We start from the raw sequence: 23,859 nt of genomic DNA, 5'->3' as shown, positions 1-23,859 counted from the left end.
CCTTTCTAAACCCTATCCCAGAGGTATCATTTGTTCCCAGCCATTGGCATCTGGTGGCATGGAGAGGAATAACCCCCAGCATGGGGGAGTGGGGGAAGGAGCATGGTGGGCAGCTGCAGTCCTTGTAGAGGGGAGGTGAGTGTCAGGTGGGCATCATGGCATCCCTCCCTCCATCCCCACCATGGCTGGCAGGGTGGGAGAGCACCTGTGGAGCCATCCTGAGCTAAAAGGGACCACGGGGCACTGCAGGGCTTGTATGCTGCTCCCACACATGTCCATGCCTCAATTTCCCTGTGGGAAAACAAGGTTCTCCCCCCACTCCCTGGGGCCACGCTGGGTTTAGCACAATAGCACACCTCCACATTCTTATTCCGGGGGTGGAAAGCAGCATTACTCAGAGCCAGGATTGCTAATAACACACTAAATATAGCACTTTCCATCTCCAGGGTACTTTCTGAACTCTAGCTCATGAGCCCCAAGCCCCCTGCAGGGACCCGGGCACCAGTTGGCATCGCTGTGTGGGCAGGACACGGGGACAGCGACGGGATGTTCCCCATGGATGCTCCTGCCCGGAGGCACTTCCCATCGTGATGGAAGGAACGAGGCATCGTGTCAGTCCCTCCTGAGCTGGCCCAGGTTGAGGGGGATGGGGGCAGCAGGCTGAGACCCTGGGGCAGGCGGGCAGTGGGGGACAGGCTCCTGCAGCCTCTCGGTGATGGTGGGGAGCGGCTGCTTCTCCCACTCGCCCTGCAAGAGAGTTTGGCACCGTGAGACCAAGTCTCAGGTACTTGGAGACTTGGTGTTTCTCCCCATCTCTCCAATGTGCTTTAATATTTGAAGTGTTTTCAGCCAAAATCAGGATGTTTTCTTATGAGATGCTACTAATTATTCATATTACTAATTCTTCATTTTACAGGAGCACCTACACATCCCCTTAGCGGCGCAGACGTCTGCAGTGCACCGTGTTTCACAAACCCACCACAATTAGGATGTTTCCACCCCAAAAAGCGTTACCCACCAAATCTGATGGAGGCAACTCAAACCAGAGAGTCCCACAGGCACCACCATGCTCTGAAAAAGACTCTCCACCAAAAATTGGCAGGAATTTACAGTGTTCCAGCATGGACATTCCTGTGCAGCTGCTGCAGAGCAGGAGGGATGCAGCAGCCTGGATGAGGTGCCGTGTGGCAGAGCTGGGGAAGGGCTGTCACAGCCATCAGGGCTCAGGGTGACCACGACCAGGACAAAACCTCCAGCTCTGTGCATGTGAGGAGACACCTTGTCTCGGGGATGTTCCCTGCACAGAGCAATCTGCCAGGTCCAGGCAGTGCCGAGGGCTGAGCCCGCCGAGCAGGATCTGACTCAGATGTGACGTGTTGGTCTGGGTTAGTGGCCAGTGGAGATGTGGGCAGGGGCTGTGAGGGCAAAGTGGGGCTCAGCTCTGGTTTGGTGATGCTGCAGTTTGGCTGCTGGCTGCGTGCTCATGCGGAAATGTCAGCGAGAGGCTGAGCCGCAGCGTGAGCAGGAGGAGGGAGGTCTGGAGAGCAGAGGTAGAGCTGTGAGTCATCAGCAAGATGAAAGTTGAATTTATGTTTTCAGCCAAAATTTCTTGTGGTATGTCAAGCGAAACAGGCCAGAGCCTGCACCAGCACCAGGAAAACCCTGGGGAAAGATGGAGTGGGATGGAGGGAGCCTTCCAAAGCTCCTGGGGAGCAACCAGAGAGGGGAGAGCATTGCAGGGGAGCACCAGCTGGAGAAACAACTATTTTCCTGTACCCTTCTAGCTTAGGGGAGCAGTTAAGGATGTTTAGGGTGCATCTGCTCCAGGGCTCGGCTCCAGTCCTGAACCCATCTGCTGCAGCGTATGCCCTGCTGATACATCCCAAACCCCGTGCCTGCTTTTCATATGGATCAAAGGCACTTGGAGTGTCTTGATAGTTGTTGTTTTCAGTGCTTTCAAGTGGAAATCTGAATAAAGGGAGTTTACTGTGAGCCCTTGTGGGTGCAGGGGACTTGGGGATGGCATCATCCCTGCTGCCTCTCACAAGTGGTACCTTGAGATTTTGCTTGATAATTAACAGCACTTAGTTCCTTCCAGAAATCATCAGATTTGGGATCACTGAACTGCAAAAACATGAGCTTAATTAGAAGCTGGTGCTTTTCTCTTGGCAGAAACAGTATGGAATAAATGAGATGTCTCAAGGTTGGGCTCGCTCTGAAGCACCAGCAGAGCAGGGAGGCAGCTCAGTTCCTTCTCCCTAGCTGTGGTGCCCGTGACCCACTTTGTGCCAGCATTGGCTCTGCTCTGCTCGAGTCCCTTCCCAGAAGCCCCCAGACCTCTCTGAAATCAAGAGAGTTGTCTGAACTGTAATGAAGAGGTTTAATTCATAATTCCCCTGCTGCACAAAACTTCTGCACCACTGTTCTGCACTTCTGTCCTCTGCACGGCTGAGAGGTGCTGGGTCTTCAGTTCCAGGAAACTGGAAAGGTTTCTGACCACTCCAGGGTGGACTTTGTTGAAGGGAGTTTACTGGGGCAGAAAGCTGATGGTCATCCCTGCAGTCAGCTTGGCATCCTCCTGTGCTGCAGTGGATATCCCTGGATCCAGGAATAGGCTATCATCTAAGTTTATTACACTGATAAATGGCACTGGGAGATGAGGCCATGAAGGGTTTTAAATCTTCATTGCCATCATCGTTATGTCCCTCATCACTGGGCCTGTTTTTCCTTTAAGGATCTCACAGTCCTGTATCCTTCACGTTTTGCTGGATCGCCACATTTGGAGCCTGCACAGATGCTGTGCCTAATGAGCTCGCTCTGCTGGGACCTGATGTGATTTGCCAGAATCCTAAAAACCACCTCACGTTTCTCCTTGGATCTGGAGCCGGCCCTACTTCAACGCTCAGCAAAAGCAGCCTCCAAATCATTTTATGCAAATGCATCTCCTAATTAAGTCTGGCTGGGATCATCCATGGTGGGCTCTGGACAGATTGTTTAAGCACTGGCGCTGGACTCTGTGTCCTGGCAGCTCCAGCTCCCTGCCCTGAGCCCCCTGGGTGTTAGATGTGTCCTGAGCACTGGACACCTGACCCATGTGCTTGGCACAGACCTTCCCACAGCTCTGCCAAGCTGCTCTTTACCTACAGCTGGGAGTTTTGTTGGGAAGCCTTGGGATTGAAGCTCTACATACCGGGAACCGGACGGCGGAGGATTTGTTGCAGTGCATGGAGATCGGAGCGAAGCCGTAGAGGGATTTTAGCACATCTCTGTTGAACGTGTTCCAGGGGACAGAATCAAACTGCTGTGGGACAGACACCTGCGGGCACATGCAGACCTCCTCGTCGTTAAACCTGGGGCAGGAGAAACGCCACACTGAAACACAGCAGTGCTGTCCCCCTGGATGTGACTAATTCCTGCCTGCCTAAAGCTCGACCTGGAGCGGCTCCGAAGTCAGCGCTGGGCACAGGGAGCGCCTAGAGCAGCAGGCACCTGCAGGGAAGGATTTGGGGCCAGCTGACTGCCTGTGGGTAGGACACCCTGTGCAAGGTCAGCATCTCCCCTCTCATTCTGGGTGGATGGGCTGCAGCTTCTCTGGCAGGGATGCTCGGTGTCTGCCTTGGGTTATAAGGAATATTCTGCACTTAAGCACGTGGTCATGCTCTGACTCTTTCTGTGAAGTCCTTTCTCGGGACTGCTCTCCCTTCCCAGAAGTTCTCACCCCACAATCACCCTTTGAACCCTGGGTTTGTCTTTTTTCTGGTGTTACCACCACAGAGTTTTGCACTGATGCCTCTCCCCTCAGCCCCACCATGCAGGGGCTCTGTACCTGTTCACGAGGTTGAAGTATCGGTGCAGGTATCCCGGATCCACGGCGCTTTTGCACAGCTCCAGCTGCGTCTGGGGGTAGTAGTGCACGTAGTTCACACACATCTCTTCCAGGATGCTAAACCCTCCCTGCAGCACAGACACAAAGGTGATGGCAGCGGAGTCTGACTATGCCCTGCCGGGGCTGCACAGCCAGCAGCGAGGGCAGGGGGACACAAAGCTCACATATATCTATAGCTATAATCTGTATATCTATATATCTGGGTATCTAAATAGATATAGATACATAAATATAGATATACACACCCCTTCAGGTGCACGGGATGGACAGCACTCTGCCCATCTGCCCTTTGTGCAAGGACAGACTTTCAGGCTAGACAGTGTGGTTTACATTAAAATGCAGATTTCCTATAATCCCTCTGCTATATTTAGCTTTGTCCCTGTTGATGGTACCATGGTACCTCTGTCAGGCTCTTTTTTTTTTTTTTTCCTACCTATGTAAGAAAATAACACGCACTGTCAAAAAATGCCACTTCTCTTTAATTACAATTAATTCCTGGTGGAACAGTTTGTGATGGGAATTAGAGTGACACATGCTACTTCACAATTAGCACCTTGCCATCCCCGCTGCAGGCAGCAGAGCCTTGTGAGTTCCCTTCTTCCCACACTCCCTCTGGTTTCTGGCTGTGATTCAGCCTGGGTTCATGCAGGAGCCCACTCTGTGGGTGCCCCCAGCCCTGGGGTACCAACACACCTGAGCCCCACACAAGGCAGGTGAGCTGCCCTTGCACTCACCACGGTGACTTGGCTCCGGTTCTGTGTGTTGTATGTGCAGGTGGTGATGAGTTCATCTCCCTGGGGAGGTTCAAACACAGGCAAATTAAGGGATTTGGGGAGCATACAACACAGCAGATCTCTGCTCCCCATATCAGCAGCCTGTTTCCCCACCAGCACTCTCTACAATGCCACAGGAGCGCTTGCTAAACTTGCATCCCCTGTGGAGATTCCCTAGGGCTGTATCCCAGGGATGGTGTTTCCTGCTTTCCTCGCTTTTTAAGAATTTCTGCAGGGCTGAAATACCTTAAAAAAATGCACTTAGGCAACAGTTTGAAGTGCCAGATCTGTACCCGACTTGATGGCACAACAGCCTCCCTGTCACAGTCAGCGCTGGGGACCGCGGGGTCCCAGCACAGATGTGGGTGGGGTCTCAATGAGTGCTGAGTTTTTTGGGCAGCCTCGTGGGGCATGGCAGGTCCCACAGGTGTCCTCTACTTTGCAGCCAGGTTCTTCCTCACCCAAAAGGCTCCAGGGCACTTCCCACCTCTGTTTTACCACACACTCCCACCACTGATGCTGAACCTCTTCCTCTCCTTCTGCCCAGAGAGGAGAGGGGGCACCACTGTGGTTCATCCTCACCCCCTGAGGAGCCTCCCTCTGGTAGACGAAGTCCAACTAAATTAGGTGCTTAATTCAGCTCCTTGCTGCCCACACACCAGTTTTGTGCCATATGAGATGGGCCCCGATATCCCCGAGGCGTGAGGGTGGCAGATATGACCCAGGGGCGGCATTGTCCTGCAGCCCACAGGGACGTCCCCAGAGGGGATGGGGTGATGGAAGGAGGCAGGGGGGCTCAAGGTCATGGGGTCAGGGTGTGCTGTTTGGAAGCTGCCACGGTTTCTGGAGCAACTCACTGGAAAGACTGCAACCACCTCCTTCAGCATGCGGATCTCCTGGGAGGGAAGGAAAGGGGTCACATCAGAGCAGCTCCGTGGCACTGCGCCCAGGGCAACCCCTCGGGTGACACCCAGCCAGGACCCCACTGCCCCTGCAGACCCCTGTACCTGGAAGTGAGGGCTGTAGTGCCCGTCGGAGTTCACAACCTGCCGCTCTCTCCCGTCCCGGGACAGCACTGTCACCACTTTTCTTCCTGCCAGGTGAGTGTGCAGCTGGGAGGCGAAGATGCGGATGCCAGCAGCGGGCAGAGCCTGGGGGAAGGACAGCTCAAGGCCCCATGCTGACCCCATCCCTCTCCCCTCCCACACATCCCCTGCTGTGTGCTGGGAACCAGCTGCCCCTGTCCTGGCTCTCACACAGGAGTTTAGGGGATCACTGTCCCCTCGGAGCAGGTTGTCAGGGAGCTCCTGGCAGAGGGACAGACTCTCAGTCCGCTGCCAAACCAGCTCTCTGGGTCAGCAGGAGCAGCTGAGCCGGATGCTGCTTGCTTCCCTGCACTCGTTAGCGGTGGAACAAATGATTCCTGTTGGGTAGGCCCTACAAAAACGTATACTAAAATATCCCTGAGAGCAAGGTGGGCATTTCAGAACCATCTTTGAGAGAGCTCTTGGCAAGCTCCTTGGACGCAGAAGCCAATTTTCTCTTCCCCATGGAGGGAAGCACCACTGGGACACAGCCAGCTCGGCAGTAAGTTTTATGGGAATGGTACCCCGGGGAGCTGGAGCAGATGGCTCCCCAGGAGAGCTGCTTCGAGGGGGATTCAGCACGTCCCAACCAGCTGCTCTCTGTTTGTTGTACACAGCAGATTTTTTTTTTTTTTTTTTCTTTTCAGCACAACCTCACGGTAAGTTCAAAACTGGGAACCAGGAGACTGGAGTTCAGTTCTGCCTGGGGCCTGGGGAAAGCCGTGAGTAAACTTTGTTCTCCGGGGTGAAGCCGGGGTGGAGAGGCCGGGCACTCACCACCTGGGTGCATTTGTCGGTGCAGTAGCCCGTGAGGACAAAGGCGTCCTCGCCGGGGGGAATGGCCATGACGGGCGTGTAGACCAAGCCCAGCTCCATGATCCCGGCGTCGTGGCGCCGCAGGTTGTCCGTGTAGTACAGCCGGATCCCTGAGGAGTCACGGCGACCTGGTGGGCGAGAGAGGACGAGGACGAGTCACTGCAGGGACAAGGTCAGGTGTGATAAACTGCCCTGCATCGTCAGCCTCTCGCTTTCTAAACCTGTGCGTGGTTCTTGTTTTAAATCCTCGGCATTTTCATGCAAGTCTTTGCTGAGTGCGCCCAGACGCGCCTGCTCCCCTAGAGAGGCTGTTGACCTAAGGCTGAATTGCTCCCAGGAGAGTGAGATAAGGGTGCCATTGGAGAGCCCAAAGCAGAAGGACACAGAGCATGGGGTGCTTTAGAGAAGTCCCTCAGAAATATGGGTCATTGCATCTTCTTTAGCTGATACATCCAGAAGTCTAAGGCCACGAAAGCAAAGGGAAAGAGCAGGGTCAGTAGGTCAGGAGGGGTTCAGGCCAGCTTTGAACCCCCTGTCTCCAGGCTTTAGCCCACTCAGGGATAAGAATAACGGGGGAGACACTATTGGTTAACATGCAAAAGCAGATAAATTATGAAAGACATGAGCTCTGTATTTATAGACGTGTTTCTTCTCGAGTTGCCGAATGTGCTATGACTGATCTACAGTGCATATGCTCTGGTCTCCTAAAAATACACTTGGGTAGTCAAGAAGCTACTTGTTTTTATGTTAATGAAGAAACTGGGCTGTTTGGAACCTTATTTTTTTTTCAATGTGTCTCCTGACAATGTTATCGAAGCAGGAGTACAGTAAAACAACATCCACATCCCCCCATCCCCAGCCAGGCTGCTGCTGCTTCCTCCCTGGTGACTTGGCACCACTGTCTCTCTTGCTCTGAGATCCACCACCACCACCTTGCAAGGAAATTGGAGGGACACCCAGAGACAGTCCAGCTAAATATTGGTGCTGTTTTGGATCACATCCCCGCAGGAACTCTGTAGGGGTAGTTTTCTGCCTGCAGGCTCAGAGAGGTTCCTTTCCTGAGCATCCTTCTCCACCTCTGGGCTTGCACAGGTCCAGCCTTCAGCAAAGATGACTTTGCTGAGACCAGAAAAGAGGCACCATGGTGGGAACTTAATGTATTTTTCCTGCTAGGACAGATCTGGACCATCGTGCCTCCAGATAGCTGCCAACAGGGCTATGATTTTGTCCAGAGCCCTCCCCAACAGGATGTCAGGCCTTCCCTGGAATCTCCCCAGCTCTCCCCTTACTGGGGAGGCAGCAGGCATTGCTCACACCCCCTCACCTTTGAACACCAGAGGATTGTGGTAATGGATCTCGAGGCGCAAATATCTGGAGGAGCCTGGGCCACCGAAGGCAAGACCTGCCTCTTCAGGGTAGTAGAAAGCCTGGAAGCAGAGGGAGGGTGTTAGGGGAGCAGTGGGGTGGCTTATCCTAGGGACAAGGCTGAAAAGCCAAAGGGAAATGTCTGGCCATCATCCTGACCCTCACTGTGGGCTGAGGGGCATGACTTGAGCTCTTGGTTGTGCTTGGTGAGCTGGTCTTGTTTCCAAAGGCTTCTCCTGTGCCACAGGTACATGCAGTGACATAACCCCCCAGCAGAATGTCCTGAGTTGGAAGGCTCATCATCAAGTCCAACTCCTGGGCATGCACAGTATAACCCCAGAAATCCCACCATGTGCATGAGGGTGTTGTCCAAAGGATCCTTGAACTCTGTGACCTCTACCCTGGGGAGCCTCTTCCAGTGCCTAACTGGAATTGAGGACAACATGGACTGTATCACAGGTGGGATACAGGATGGGGGAAAGACCAGATTGGATGAGGTTGGAATAGGGGGAATTCCGGGCTGGCTCAGGGCCAGAATACAGAATGGGGAAAACCCAGACTGGATCACATCTGGGAACCGGAATAGGGGGAAACATGGACTGGATTACACCCAGAATCAGGAACAGGGGGAAACCCAGACTGGATCAGGGCTGAGATATGAAGTTGGGGGAAACCCAAACTGTATTGCACCTGGGATCCAGATTCATGGCACCAAGGAGGTGAGCTGGGGAGAGGCAGGAGCTCAGATGCACCCAGGGGGAGGTTGGGGAGGTCAGACAGGGCTGGACCCAAACCCCAGCGGAGAATGGGGTGGGAGCAACTCACACAGGGCAACCCCAAGAGGGGACTGGGAAGGGCTGGGAGGCAACAGGACAGTTTTCACCTTTGCACCCACCTGTGCTCCCATGGCCCAGGCTGCCAGCACGTGCCTGCAGTAGTTGAGCCGCTCTGGCTTCATCTTGGAGTCGCAGGGCCCGTTGTAGCGGGGGAAGGTGTCAAACTCGGCCGCGCACTGGAAGACTTCCATGTGGTGGACAAGAGCCTCGTTGCCCGCCGTGACCACCGGCTCGTACTGCAAAGCAGATCCCAGAAGGAGGACACACTGAGAGTCAATCCCTGAGGCTGGCATCGTCCAGGCTCCAGGAGGAGCTAAGACAGGTATGTCTGGCACCTGCTACTGAATGGGAGACAGTTTCTACCCCGTGGTGGGGAGGGAAGGTTGTTCTGGGTGTGGGGCACCAAGCACCAAGAGCTTTTACTTTATATTTTGGCTAGCAAGAGGAGGTTAAGCTGGAACTAGCACCCAAGGACAGCACTCAAGGCAGTTGTGGAAACATTTAGTCTCTTGGTTGGCCTTGGGACCAACCCAGAGCCCACCAGACCACATATAGAAACACCTCATCCTTTTTCCAGCAACAGGTGCAGGGTCAGCAGAAGATCTTGGTCTGCTTTGTGATGACTGAGTCCCAGTCTTGCAGGGCTGAGGTGACCCTGGGGACAATGCTTTTTCCTAAAAAGAGTCCTGGCCACCTTATGGTAGCTCTGACTGAAGCTGTTGGGTTTTGTTTCTATCTGACAGCTGCTTGAGGCATGGCAAGTGGAATTTGGGGTAGAAAGAGTGATTAAAACCAGTCTGAGGAATGGCTTTGGCTAAAAGTGCCAGCTGTAGAAGTGATCTGCAGCAGCGGGAAGGTATCAGGAGTTACAGGCTTTTTACTTACACACAGATGATTCACTTCACACCATCTGTTAGAGAGAAAATCCTCCTTCTGAGCTTTCCTTTGCAGCACCGTCTCTCCCCTATAAATCACCGAGCACTCGCTTCAGCTCTTGCTTCAGGTTTTCCCTCTCTCCACTGTGTGGTTTTGACTCTGGGTGTGCCAGCTCACCTGCCAAGCCACCTCCACAGCTGCCAGGGCTCATCCTTTCCCTGCATTAGGCTGCCAGCAGGTTTCCTCCTCTCCTTTGAGGGAGGTGACCCAAGCACCTGCAACACGCCTGGGCAAGGCACATAAGTTTTATTTATGTCTGTAACCCTCTTTTTTTTGAGTATGCCCTGCTCTTGCCAGCCCTTTTCCTTTGTTTCCCATGCTTATATATTCCTCATAGCTCATGCTGTGCCATAATCCTGCTGTGGGTCTGTCCTTGATGTCCACAGCTTTGCCTTTGCAGGGAGTCATCTCTGAGCCTGCCCTGGTACCTGCTGGATGTGCCAGGTGGAAAGACACCAACTGGCCACTTCCTGTTGAGAAACTTCTGATTTTGGGTTAAGAGAGATTAGGATGCTACTGGCTGGTGGGATGGCTCTGGGAGATGTTTTGGGCCCATGTCTGGGAAGATGCAAGGGTCTGAAAGCCTCCCTGCGACAGGGAAGGAAGGGATGGACTTTGCAGGATGGCTGAATGAAAACATGATTGCTCATCTGCCCAGGGGAAGGCAGCCTCTCCTCCTACTTCTTACCATGATAATGTGATGTTTGGGGAAGTTTTCTGGCAGCTCTACCATGTAACACCAGTAGGTTGTCTCTTGGCTGGGAATGACAACGTCTGGGGCTCTTATCTCCATGGTCTTCATGTTACTGGGCAGTTCAGGGATGGTGATGTTGGGCTTCAGCAGCTGCACCCTCTGCAGCCCCCCGTGGATGGCAGATATGTTGATGGCTTGGAGGGAATGCACTGGTTTCTCCAGGATCCCGTAGATGAGGTGCACAGTGCCATCCTGAAGCAAGAACACAGTATATCAGGCAGTTTTTTACCATGTAGAAACATGAGCTGCATGGACTATTGGTATCAGTACTGGTGGCATGAACCCAGGAATGGATCTCTTGACCCATTCCCAGGTGGGAAGCTACCCTGAGTGCACCAGTAGTTCCCTCTGCTGTGCTGTCCCAGGAATATTATAGATCTGAGGCATTTCTTTGGCTGAGGTGATCACAGAGGGTTCCCTGCCAGGTGGGAGAGTCTGAAATTCCATAAGGCTTAACATACTGTCCCTGTTTTGCTTCAGAGCCCCTCCTCTCTCATGAGCTCAAGGCTGGGACAACCCCATCAGTGCAGGGCTCATCCCACCCTGCAGCCCAGCCCCAGTAAGAGGCCTGGGCAGTAACAGCAGACACAAAACTTCTCCCTGAAATCCTCCCTTTTCTCCCAGCTCCTGTTGAGGGGGAAGGTGCCACAAGAAGCTCTGCTCAAAGTCTACTGCAAGGAAGAAAGGTGCTGCTGAACACAGAGAGCTCTGGACAGGAGATAAGGAAGAAAGGAAAAAGAGAATAATCTGTTCTTAAAGGATCAGAGAATAAAGACCTGCAAGTCTTTTCCTTGTTCACACACAGATTTTTTCCTCCAGGGCTCTCAGTGTTTTGGCAGACGGTAGATGTTTCTCACCACAAGACAAGCTTTTGAAAAACCAGCAACAAAAACTCAAGGACACTCTGTGCCCACGTTGGCTCTAAAATATCCTGCCCACAAAGGCTTTCATCTGAGATGAGCCTTGCACCAATTCCTGCCTGCACCTGGGGTCCATGGCTGAGACTCTGAAGCTGTTTGACATCCCCACTGGGAAGATTTCCCCCCAGTCCCATCTCACAGGGCAGTGGTCAATGCAGACCCAGAGAAACGTCAGCAAGCCACATACAAGCACAGCACAGTGTCTCTATTTGCTGTCCCTTTGTTCCAGCTCCTGCCACAACCCTCCTCTTTGCCTCCTGTTGATACACCACCCCTTCTTCGTAACACTCCCAACAGTTGGCTCCAGACGGCAGACCAGAGTGATGCAGGAGGTATTTATATAGACCTAACACATGCTTACCAGGAGCTGATGATGCAAATGAGCTAAAATCTGCACTTTTATAGAGGTTTATAAGGGGTCATAAATAGATGGTGCCAAACATTACTCATGTCCCAGGACTGACAGCTGTAGCTCGCTTCCTTTCTGCCACAGGCAGCACAAACACCTGATGCTGCCTCCAAAACCAGATATAACCACACAGGTTGGGGGTTTGGAGCTGTGCCCCAGGGCTGAGGGGTGCCACAGTGGCACAGAGGGGTGAGGGTGGTGGTGTATACCTCTATAAGGTAGTCCTTGGGGTCACAGGTGCTGAAGGCTCTTCTGAAGAGGAGGTAGAGCCCCTCGGGGGCCCTCCGAGCCCCCAGGAGCTGGTAGTCCTGCTGTGAATCCATGTGGAGCTGCCCCTTGGCATCGCTCCAGGCATCCTGTGAGAGAAAGAGCACCCTGATCAGCCCAGAGGCACCTCCAGAGCTACTACAGATCCTGGGGTCTGTGTTTCGGTTGCTCCATGCCCAGCTCCAGCACCCCCCAGGCACAGCGGTGCCAGAACAGCCCCTGCCACGAGGCTCTTGGTGCTCAGCACAGGATGACCTGTGAAATACCTGACCCAGCACTAATAGTCTGCAGAAAGACCTTTAAAAGTTGAGATGTGAAAAGGAGGGGGGAAGAAAGCCTGCAGGGGCACATGAAAATGTTGCATCAGTCTGGTCAGTCTATGCTGCATTTTGGGTGTATTTGTCCAGGGGGGACCTTCTAGAAGGGGGTGATGTGCTCTCCAAAACCCTTGCCACAAGCCAGCTGCTCTCAATTTAGGATCAGACCTCTGCTGGGCTGTAATGTCAGCCCCAGAAATTGCTGCCCCCTCTTCAAAATCCTTATTTGTTGTGGTCAGATTGTTCTGGAAGCCCTCTCAAAAACTGCTCGTTGTTGAGGATGGTGACAAAGCCACACTGAGAAGCAAAACAGTAGGTTACTCCTGTGCTCCAGGACTTGAAGGTTTGGAGTATAAAATCCTGCAATAATTTGGAATTGAACAGGGTTGTTGCCTTGATCTTTTGTTTCTATCGTTGATATATATTTTATTTAGTGAGAAAAGGCACCCAAGAAGTGCCTTGCTATACATATATAAAAGTGACATCAGTTCTCTTATCTTGGGGGAAAAAAACAGAAGAAAAAGAATAAAGCAACTTGGCATAATTTCAGCCAGAACTATAGAGTCATATTTTGAGAACATATTGTCCTTAGAGGGAGAGAGTAAAATCAGCTACATGGAGCTTGCATGACATTTGTTTTCATAGGAATATGGTGTGCAAATTAATCTTGTAGTACATGGGGGGTTAAGCAAATTTGGATCTTTTTAACAGCTGACATACTTATCCAGAAGAAAGGCTGCTGGGAGAGAGAAAACCAGGACTGGAGAGATTTATTGAAATCTCCAGGCAGGATGCTGTTCAGCACCAAGTGAAAGAGAAAACCTTAATGCTGCCGGGTGTTTCACTCAGTGCTGTTTGTCTTTCGGTGAGCACACGGAGGCAAGATTAGAAATGATCCTTTATGTTTTCTTAAAATGATGCTGTGAGATACTGTAGCATTCGGGCCACCACAGATCCTGAATGGCTGGTAATTAGCAGGAAAACAGTGCAGATAATAAGCCCCTGTTTTCATGCTTTCATTACACTGCAGATCACATTGCGGCTGATTGCGAAAGAACGTATTTTATGGTTAATTTGAAGTAAGCAGAGAGGTAAAAATTTAACTTGCTGGAAAGCCTCACACGGGGAAAAATGTGAATTGCTTTCTGCAGCCAGGTGCAAGGGCAATAAGCTGAACGTGGTGGTCTGGGGAAAGGACTCAGACAAACTGTGTGTCAGGAGGAGTGGAGATTTGCAGCAGCAATATCAAACAGCACCATCAGAAATTAGTTTCTCCTCCGCATTTGCTACCACGAGGTGTTCACTTATCACCCAAATACATTTGCATGTCTAATTTCTGACAGCCCCCCCAGGTTGCCCCGTTGTCCCTGTTGTTGATCCTGATGGCAGTGTCGGAGGCAACTCGCAGCCGGGTTCTTGGTGCTGGCAGGAGCAGCCTCTCTGATTGGTGACTTTTGCCCTGTCTCAAAGCCATTAACGGGAGCTGTGGTTAATTTTTAATGTGACTGATGGCAGCACAGAAGCAAACCAAGGTGTTGATGCATCCTGTGTGTGTGTGTGTGTGTGTGTGTGAATGTGAGCTGGTCAGTACAACCCCCTGTTGGAGCTCTTTGCGGCTAAACACAGCAGAGACATCCTGGTTCTGGTTCCACTCAGCCTTGCTGATGTGCTGCTGTATTTATTCTTTTCTCTTAGGGTTCAATTCCTATGCCAAACCCATCGTGTGCACCTGATCCATGGGTTCCCCTGGGGTAGACCCTTCCAAGACCTTTTGGACCCCTTTCCCCTGAGCAGTGGGACTGGTCCAATGTGCTCTGTGCCCTGGGCCAGTCCTACTCTTTCAAACCAGATTCACCTGCAGGGAGGGAACTCCATAAGCACCCATGCAAACATACAAGTGACTCACCCCAAAGTAGGAATTGCGCCCATCGCTCCAGAGCACGGCCAGGTCCGCGTTCTCAAACTCGCCCCTGTCCGACATCCCGAAGAGGAGCCCGAACTGCAGGTCCCTGATGAGGAGCTGGAAATTCACGGCTTGCTCGGGGTAGCTGACATTCCAGGAGAGCTCCAGCAGCCCCTGGGGGTCGAGGGGCACCTTGTAGGGAAAATCACTCCCGCGGGGAGCCGAGCCCTGCAGAGCCACCACCAAGATGACCAGGAACACGGCGATCATGGTGAAGTACATGGATGCCACTTCCCGCAGCTTGAAGCTGGGGCAGGAGCAGGGCTTGCTCCCGGAATTCTGCATGCTGCCCAGACAGCACCCGCTGCCTGCCCTGGCCCATTTATGTGCTGGCCCTCCTGGGCAAGCTGGGTAAGTGATACTCTTTAATTGAATTTAGTTGTTGGGAAATTGGACAGTTTGTATTGACCCCCCCACACACACCCCACCCCACCTTCTGGCTTTTGTCATTCGCTGCCTCCCCTTAATTGGCTCTAATTGCACATGGACATTATCAATAGCAATTGAATTCGACTGGGCTGATGTGATTCACTCTTAAATCTTCCTTAGTGGCTGGAAAGGGCTGTTGCCTCACAGGCTGCTCTTACTGAGCCCTGCATGGACATGCTCTACCTTGCTCGTGGTGCTTCTGGCCTGGGTCCCCATGTACCCCAACCTGGGATCACCCCAAAGGCGGACAGAATATTAGCACAAAGGAGCCCTGATCACAAGCAGGGCTTTGCCTGGGCTCCCAGGCATTAGGTAATATTGACAGTGTTTGAAATATTTTCCCTGCAAGGTTAAATACCAGAGAAATGCTGATTTTCCCCAAACAGCCAGAAATGAGATCTCTTTTCTCCTCTCCCCTCTCCTCTTCTCTCATCTCTTATCTCTCCTCTCCCCTCTCCCCTCTCTCCTCTCCTTTTTTGCCTTTCTGTGATTAATTTCTGGCCCTTCCAAACCCCAGCACAGCATCCAAAAATAAGGATTCCCATGCAAAGCCCAGCTCCTCTCCCACCCCAGTTTGGCTCCCATCAAAGCTCCTACCTCCCTGGACCATTGGGTGTGATAAATATTTGCTATTTCTTTGCTTTTGTGACTCTGGGACTTCGACTCCAGTTTAAAGACACCTTTTGTCTCTCCCCCTCCCCCTTCTCATTCGTTTAAAGTCTGATGTATTCTCTTTCGGTTATTAACTTTTCCACGTTAATTGGAATTATAATGAACTGCCTCAAGCTCCTTGATACACACACACACACACACATTGCTTTAGTCTCCGAGTCTGTGGTCTTGTTTTATTGATGCCAGCTCACGTGACAGGAGATGCTCTCGGATGCCTTCCATGCGGAGTCCCCCCCAGTCCCCTCTGGGTCTTGGGTTTCACTCCTGGTCCTTGCAGCAATGTCACAGGGGCAGATCCACGGTTCCCAGCCTTGTGTAATGAGAGGAAATAGATTCAGCTCAGCGCCCGGGTGTTTTAATGAATCATCAGCGTGTGCATCTCCACGTTAAATTCGATGAGGTTCTGCTGTCCTAAGACATAACCATTACTCAGGAATGCGTCGATTGATCCGGGGCATCTCTCCTTGTCGGGTGACCTGCTGGTTAGAGGGTTTGGTCTCTGATTCAGCTCTACCTGCTCTCCCAGATGAGCATCCCTCAGCCCCATCCCACACCCCTCTAGTCCAATGACTCCAGGGCACAGCCCAGTCCCACACCAGCCCTCCCACTGCTGCTGGTGTCAGCCTCAAAAGCACATGTGTGGATAGCATGACATGCAGGAGGTCACTGGGGATGCCTGGGAAGGCCCCCACCATGGCATTTTGGGGGGCTGGGGTTGTATTCACGGGAGCTGTGAATGGAGCCCCTGCAGTGCCCTGGGGAGCTGGATCTGCACCTCAATCCTTCCACAGCTCTGCTCACCTTCCTGGAGGAGGATGCAGCACCCCCCACTTTGCCTGAGGCTCCTGGGCTCATTCCTGGATGCACTGAAGGCGTCCTATGGGTGTCCTTCATCCTCCAGCCCTGGTGCTTGGGCAGACATCTGGCTGCGTTACGAAAGCCCCTGAGAACAGATTTCTGTCCTTCCCCATCCCTGACCTCCTCCAAGCAGATTCACCCACGTCTCCACCTGTCTTGGCTTTGTTCCCTCATTGTAAAGAGAAGAAGCTGAGCTGCCAGCACGGCAGGAAGGCAAGTGATCCTCACTGGGGGGTAGGAGAGGGTCCTCAGCTAACGAGTTCTGCCTCCCTCTATTAGAGATGAAACCCCAGGTTGCTGGCGTGTGCAAGTGGAGCTCCTGAGCTTTCCTGTAGAGAAGGAATTTGCAGTGGCACAGCATAACACGGGCAGGTCAGCTTGAAAACAGCTGAACTTTGCAGATAAGCAGTGAGAATTTATTTGAAGAGGAAAAAAAAATAAAATGTATATCTCCCTCTCTCCCCTTCAGTTTCTCCCTCAGAAATCCAGGTGAAGAGTAAGGATCCAGCTTTCCATTCATTGCTTCAGGTGTTTATTTTAGGATTTCAATGAGATGTGGAAATGCCAGTTTCCTGTTTCTGGATCTCTGACCACTCAGAGCTGACATGGAGCAGCTTCCCATGGGTCCAGTACTAGGGGGTGGTTCAACCCCTTTTCTTGAGGGCAGAGCAGCAGCAGCAGCTTTCTGCCCACCTGTGAGCTCTTGACAGAGCCAGTGCCACCACAATTGTGCTGGTACTAACACAGGAGCATCCTGTGCTGGAGATGAGACTCAGGTGTCCTTCTGCACACCCCATGTCCCTCCCAGGTAGAGACCCTGCCAAATCCCCTGGTAGAAAAGATCCAAGAGTGCAGTAACACCCAGGGAATAGCTGGAGTGTGCTGTGAATCCTGTAGAATGGCTGGTTTTGATGGACAGTGCTCAGCTGAGTCCCCCAGGCCCCAGCTGGATGCTGAATGAACCCCAGCAGCAGCTTTAATCCCCCTGTGGGTGTTGCTGACCCTGTCCCTCTGCGGGGCCAGACATCCAAACCCTCCTGGTGGCAAAATGCTGTGGCCTTTCATTGCCATTAATGACCCTGGATGCAAAGCCGGAGATAAGCTGTGGGTTCCAGAGCCCTGGCAGCAGCAGTGCCTGACATTCGTGGCAGGGAGCTGGGGAAGCAGCTGCCTCCATCGGCAGGAGTGAGGGCTGCCTGCCTGGAACAAAGGCTGCCTTACAGGTAAGTAGGTTTAAACACAATTGATGCGCCAAATTAGGGACCGAAGCAGGCAGCACCCCTCGGAGCTATAATCCATTGCCTCGCTAACACAAATGGAAATTCAATTTGGGCAAGGGCAGGGAGGGAAGGGAAGCTTTGCTGTCTGCTCCCACACGGCCAGTGCAGCTCTCCATGCCCCGGGGCTCTGCCATCCACAGCCCCCATCCACAGCCAGCCAGACCAGGATCGAATTTGCCTCGGTGCTGATGAGGTTTGGCAGTGTCTGACTCAGGCTGGACCCGACGTGGTGTGAGAAGGGGGAAGAGGGAGCTGGCAAGTAGGGAAGATGCTCACGGGGATGGGCAACATGCAGGGTCCTGGGGCCCCCTGCCCTGATCGGTGTTGTATTGCAATTTCTCTGGGCCAGATCCACCTCTCACCCTTTATTCCAGAGCCATAGAGTTGGGACCAGCCCTGTGGCCCACAGGTGGTGTTCCATACATCCCAAAACTGGGAGAACTGTTTATCATCCTTTTCAAGGGATCACTTTGCTCAGTCCTCTTTCCACAACAAATCGGAAGGATCAGGGATCTGCCCACTGACTGTTGGCTTTGTCATGCACTGAGAAGGTGGTGGGGACACAAATCTGAGTTTCAGTTGCCCAACAGAGACACAGGTGAGTGTCTGTGCTCTCTAAAGTGATTTTAATGTGTCTGTCACCTGGGTCTTGCTGGGTCACAGTGAGCTGCATGGTTTTGCACAGGAACCTCCACATGTGACAGCAGCAGTTGCTGTTTAACCCACAGATGTGCTGGTGACAGTCAGGACAGGACACTTGGAGGAGACTGTGATCCAGCAGCAGTGGGAGGCAAGAGCCATTGCACATGAATTTGTGCCTTACAGCACAAGAACAACAAAAGCTGTAACATCCCACTTGTTAAGCCTCTGCTTGTTCCAACTTCTTGCTTTCTCCTAACCTGTTTTGCCTTCCTCAGGACAAAATTTTCTTTTTCTTACACCTTGTAAGAAAACCTCTGCCTCCTCCTCAGCGAGGACCACATCCAAAGGGGACCCAGCCCAACCATGCAGTTGGACCTCTCCACTGGCACTGGAGTCGTCTCCCTGAATCAGACACAGAACTGGACCTCAGCTGCTCTTTACAGCTCGATCCTGCTGCTCCTGCTCTGGCAAGGACTGCCATGACTGAGCATCTCCATCACTTCTGCCTCTCTTCCTGGTCCAGCCGTGCACCCACAGACCTGCTGCAGCGACAAAGGTGGGTGGCTGGGCCGTGCCATGGCGAGCTGGTGGTGGGACAGCCAAGATTAGCAACAGGAGAGCATCATTTCTCTTTGGGAGGTGCTGCCTCGCCAGGGGCTCAAGGCTGAGTGTGCAGCCAGGCCCCTTCCCACCAGAGCAGCCCAGAGAAACTCCCTCCCCAGTGCTGCCGCAGCTGAGCCACCTAATGAGATCTAGTCGCCTGTGCATGCTATATTAGGGTTTCCATGGATATGGTGTCACAAACACTGGGCTGTGGCTTTGTTATATAAACAGGAGAGATTGCCACAAATACCCAAAATATCTGAAAAGGACAGGAAGAGACAAAAGCGTTCTCTGGGTGTGTTTATAAAGGGTTGGTGTGATCCAGGGGACAGTGCCAGTGGGAGGTGGGAGAGATTTGTGTGAGCTTGGAGAAGTGGAGCATAACCGAGTGGTGGTCTCCGACTTGGGAGCTCTGGAGATTCACTCCAGCCTTCAACGTGGTTTTTCTAAAATGATAAAAAAAAAAGGTGCTGCTGTCTGGGCTGTTACTGCCCCTGCTCACACCTGAGATCTGGACTCCTGCATCTTGCAGTGTGATGTGCATCCAGAACTACTGCAACAGTTCTTCAGGTTCAAGTTCGAGTGGCTGAACTTCACACAAATCCTGGTCCTACGTTATTCCTGCCGTATGCAAAGAGATCCTGCTTCCTGCAGCTGGTGGGGGACCAGGACTGTTGATGGTGGTGGAGACTTACAGTCATCAGCACTGCCAGAGCTGCCCACACCTCACCCTGCTCTGCAAGACCATCCTAATTTTGTACCATTTCAGGTGCAGAAAGTCCTCTGTACAGTTTGAGGAATCATGTAATGTGAAGAAAAATCTGCTCTAGAATGGAGGTGGGCTGCAAGGGACATGGAGACATCAGAGTGGCTAAAATTGTATTGCACTCCCACTCCCCTGCCAATAAAAACACCATAAATAAAGTGGCTTTGCAATAACCATCTCCACGCATTGTAACACAGATTCACGTATCCCCGCAAAAGATGCTCCAGGCAGGATCAACTCTGCTCTAGCCTTGTTCTTCAGGGGAGGAATGAGAAGCTTGCTCCAGTCCTACCACAGAGATGGCTCTTCGTCCAACAGGTGCTACCTCAGTGCCTTCCTTCTCCCACCCTCCATGCTCACCTGGGGGTGACACTCCCAGCCCATGGCTGTTTCAGCTCATTCCTGGCCTTCCAGGTGCCCTTCACCGTGGGACAACCATCCATCCATCCATCCATCCATCCATCCATCCATCCATCCATCCATCCATCCATCCATCCATCCATCCACTTGTTTTCTCTCCTGTTGTCCTCCCTGTGCATCCAAGATGACATATTTCCATGCTTCATCGTCTGACATGTGGTGAAGAATACCAAATTTGGTAAGGAAAGTTCTGCTTTATCGTTTAAAAACAAACCAAACCCAGTTTTTGCTCTTCAGACATAGGACATCCTGTGCTGCCCTCTTCCATCACCTGCCACCCCTGACTTTCCAGGACCATCTTAATTCTCATGAAGTGTCCTCTCCCATCTCCAGAACGGCGGGGAAGAGTTCTTCTTTGGTTTGGAAGGAAATAACAGCAAGAGGAGCTGGAATCTGCTGTGGGCTCTGGTCCAGGGCTGTCTGCCACATGAATTTCCAAGGAGGGGGTGGGTTGATGCTGAGTCCTCCTGCATGGGGCTCTGCTCTTTGATGCCAGCCTTTCTTCTTGCTCTTCCTCAAGCCGTTGCTCTCTGGCACTAAGCTGCTTCCTGAAGATTGCACAGCAAACCGGATCAGCTTCAAGGAGAGCTGATCCAGGAGAGGACTTGGGGCCAAAAGAGCCTGAGGAGTTTGAAGATGCAGCTTTATCAGCTTAGCAAAAGGGCTGGTGCATCAAATGGCAAAGGCTGCAGGCCCTGTGTGCTTGAGGTTTGTAATGGATAAGTTAGCAGAAGGTCTAAAAAAGAGTAGAAATTGTGAATTAGTGAGATTTCCTTCAGAAAACTCAGCATGGCTTCTGTACAGGGAGGGCTTGCCCTACAAACCCCTTGACAGCCTCAATAAGCTGGAAGAGGAAGGTGTCTGTGGGAGATACAATCTCTTTGGCTTTCCAGGTCTGTGGCAGAAGGCTCTGCACTATTCCCACCACAGCCCAGATGCCCACGGATGGATTATTCCCCCAGCACCTCCCGGCCCCCTGGTGCCAGCAGTCCCCCCAGCATCCATGCCTCTGTATAAAGGGACACCAGGGAATCCGTGGTGAGCATCCTTAACCTCACCTCCTGCCTCTCCCAGCCCTTCCTGTTGCTGGCACTCCCACCCGGACCAGCGGCTGCACAGGATCATGTCTGGCCTCTTCAGCTTCACTCCTGCCTGAAACAGCATCCTGAGCCACAGCAGTGGGAGCAGCAGGTGCAAGGACCCAGTTATGGGCAGTTTTTAGGGCTGTATTTATAAACCAGGTGGTTCTGACATTGTGGGTGGTTAAAGCAGAAGGAGAAAGGCTGCTATGGAAGAGCACAAATTCGGGATCAGGTTACCGTTCTCAGCAATATAAAATTTGCATTTAAATCCAGTGGAGGTGATTGAGGCACTGCAGGCAGATTCCCACATCCCAGAGAGAGCAGGAGGATGCAGTGGAGACCTTTCAGGCTGCTGCTGTGAATATTTGGGACTGTCTGAGAGAAAGAAGCTCCATAATTATGGGGAAGAGTCAGAGAAGAGCACTCGGTGCTTCCATCAGGACCAGAGGGTGGCTGTCACTGTGAGGAGCTGAGCCTCAGAGCTTCCTGCTGCTCCTGCACAGCTGCACACACAGGGTCCTGTTTACTGCTGGGGAGCTTAGGGCAAAAACAAATGCCAGAGAGCAGCAAAGAAAAAGGCTCTTCCTTTAGGAACAGAAAAAGAGTGTATTTGGCAGGTGATGACCAGGTTGTGTTGTCAGTGTATTCGGCATCTGAATCTGCTCCCAGGGTCTGTGATGGGCAGGAGTTGATTTATAGAGCCCTAACACTGTGATTCCCTGTAGGAGCAAAACCCTGCACAAGTAGTGGGATCCTTTAATAACATAAAGTGCCCTTTGCTACCCTGTTTCAGGTGTGTGTTTATTTTATTGCATCCCTGGGAGGCCACACACTTAGTCTGTGTCACATCCACCAAAATGCGGTTGCTGAAAGAGTTTTCAGTCTGGAAATGCCACCGTTGTCCCCCAGGTCAGTGAAACACTGGGAATACACACAGGGAGCTGGGCAGTGTTTCAGCAGCCACTTGCTCCCAGCAATGTTCAGGTTTGGTTGTGGTTTTTGGTCATGTATCAGTCTCAGACAGAAGATGCCTCCAGGGTCATGACAGCCAGGTGGGAACCTGCCCTTCCATGATGGCCACACACTGTGAGTTGCTTCCTGGGGATGGAGCAAGCTGGAGGTGGGGAAAAAAACCTAGGGAGTAGCTTTGGATGCTGAGTGATGAGAATATCATACAATATTCCCGGGCAGTTTGCTCCCTGAGTCCTGAGTCAAGTGTGAGGAATCCAAGACTTTTTGGTTGCAGGAATGTGAATACACGAACTCAACGAAGGATTTACACTGAAAATAACCCACTGGAGGTGGTGGAGGGAAGCAGGTGGCCATAACCTGAACACTGTACTTAAGATTTAAAAAGGATTTGGCTTCTGGCTGCTGCTGGTCTGTTTATCCCACAGACTTGGCAGGCACAGGACACTTCCCAAATGTTGGGGTTGATGAAAGTTGTGGCTGGCCAGCTGCCAGCTCTCGAGGCTATCAACTGGCTCTCAAACTGTGGATGCTAATTAGCACTTCCCTTCTGTAAAAATTTATGTTGCAAAGTCATGGGAATCAGGGCTCTTTGCACTCTGTGTTTGTACAGCCCCTGACACGACCAGATCGTGCTCATGATGGAGGTCTTGGACACCACTGCAGTATGGAAATATATTATAAAAACCTTTTTCTCCTTCATAGCTAGCTGATCTTCACAGAATTGCTCTTATGGTAAGCAAACCTCGTCTTAGAACCCAGAAAACAAGCTCTGTACTCACACAAGGCAGCCCAAGCATTTGGTAAGTCCTTGTTATAACATTGTTTTTCCTTGCTTCTATCCTGGGCTCAGCTCAGTGAGAATTGCTTTGACATCTCCCTGGGAAGCAAGGAGGATGTTTATTGTGGTACAGGAGTGCAGGCATAGAAACCAAAATGAATGGCCCAAGCAAAGAACCTCCATCATTCATATTTCTAAGCAAGGATACAATGATAAATTGCCAGACAATGGCATTTGACCTGTACAAGTAATAAAAAGCTAAAATTGGTTGGGTTTTTTTTTATTCCTGGCACAGCTTTTAAATATCTTTTGCACGTGGTTCAGGCAACCTTGAAGAAAAACTGAACAGCAACCACGACACAGACAGTTCAGTACTAAGTGATTCAACATATAACAATTAAACAATAATAGTCTTAAGTAGATTCTCTAAAGATAAACTAAATTTTGCCCCCTCACTTTGATTTCCTGTCATCAAAGTGAGTGGTTTGCCTCTCACATCTCTGCACAGGCGTTTGAACTGCGTTGCAAGTGTGCTGAAATTGCTGGTGGTAATTAGTTTATTTGTTGAGCAATTAATTAAATGTGACTGTTTCCCTCTCTGTGGATTAAAGGAGTGCTGTAAGTGATACCATCTCAAAAAGAGCAGATGTGCTATAAAAGCACTGATTATTCTCATCAGTCAAGAAGGACAGAACAAGTATCGATAGGCTGAAAAACTGCCAAAGGAAAAATTAGTTCATTCTTGGGAATAAGTTTGGGAATGCCAAAGGAATTCAGGCCAGGGATGTGAACGCTGCAGAACACAGGGCATATGTCCTGATGGACAGAGGGAATCCGGGCTGGATGTGATTGTCTTCCCAGCATCATCTCCAGGAGGCTGGGAGAGGCAGTGGCCTGCAGAAGGGCCCGTGTGCCCAAGGAGTTTGAGAGCTTGCAGACAACAGGGGTGATGGCAGCTGAGACTGCTGACGGGTGAGGGGGAATGAAACAGGACTGGCAGGGCCTTCTGAGACATGCTAAGCATCCTTCA

General features: G+C 51.7%; 1 protein-coding gene across 1 annotated transcript; it reads right to left on the bottom strand.

The window, feature by feature from the left end:
* Positions 1 to 4: 4 nt before the first annotated feature.
* Positions 5 to 14,654, bottom strand: DBH (dopamine beta-hydroxylase). The gene is made up of 12 exons (XM_050320207.1): positions 14,271 to 14,654; positions 11,990 to 12,136; positions 10,386 to 10,643; positions 8,821 to 8,997; positions 7,885 to 7,987; positions 6,522 to 6,688; positions 5,667 to 5,810; positions 5,517 to 5,555; positions 4,621 to 4,680; positions 3,827 to 3,954; positions 3,191 to 3,350; positions 5 to 747 (listed from the first exon to the last, which is right to left on the bottom strand). The coding sequence occupies exons 1-12, from the start codon at positions 14,610 to 14,612 to the stop codon at positions 613 to 615; spliced, it is 1,860 nt and encodes a 619-aa protein (XP_050176164.1). The 5' UTR covers positions 14,613 to 14,654; the 3' UTR covers positions 5 to 612.
* Positions 14,655 to 23,859: the final 9,205 nt, after the last annotated feature.

Source organism: Myiozetetes cayanensis, unplaced genomic scaffold, assembly GCF_022539395.1.
Source record: "Myiozetetes cayanensis isolate MyiCay16 unplaced genomic scaffold, myiCay2020 scf23, whole genome shotgun sequence".
NCBI lineage: Eukaryota > Metazoa > Chordata > Aves > Passeriformes > Tyrannidae > Myiozetetes > Myiozetetes cayanensis.
The sequence above is the reverse complement of the archived record's forward strand: the minus strand, read 5'-3'. Positions and strand labels throughout refer to the sequence as shown.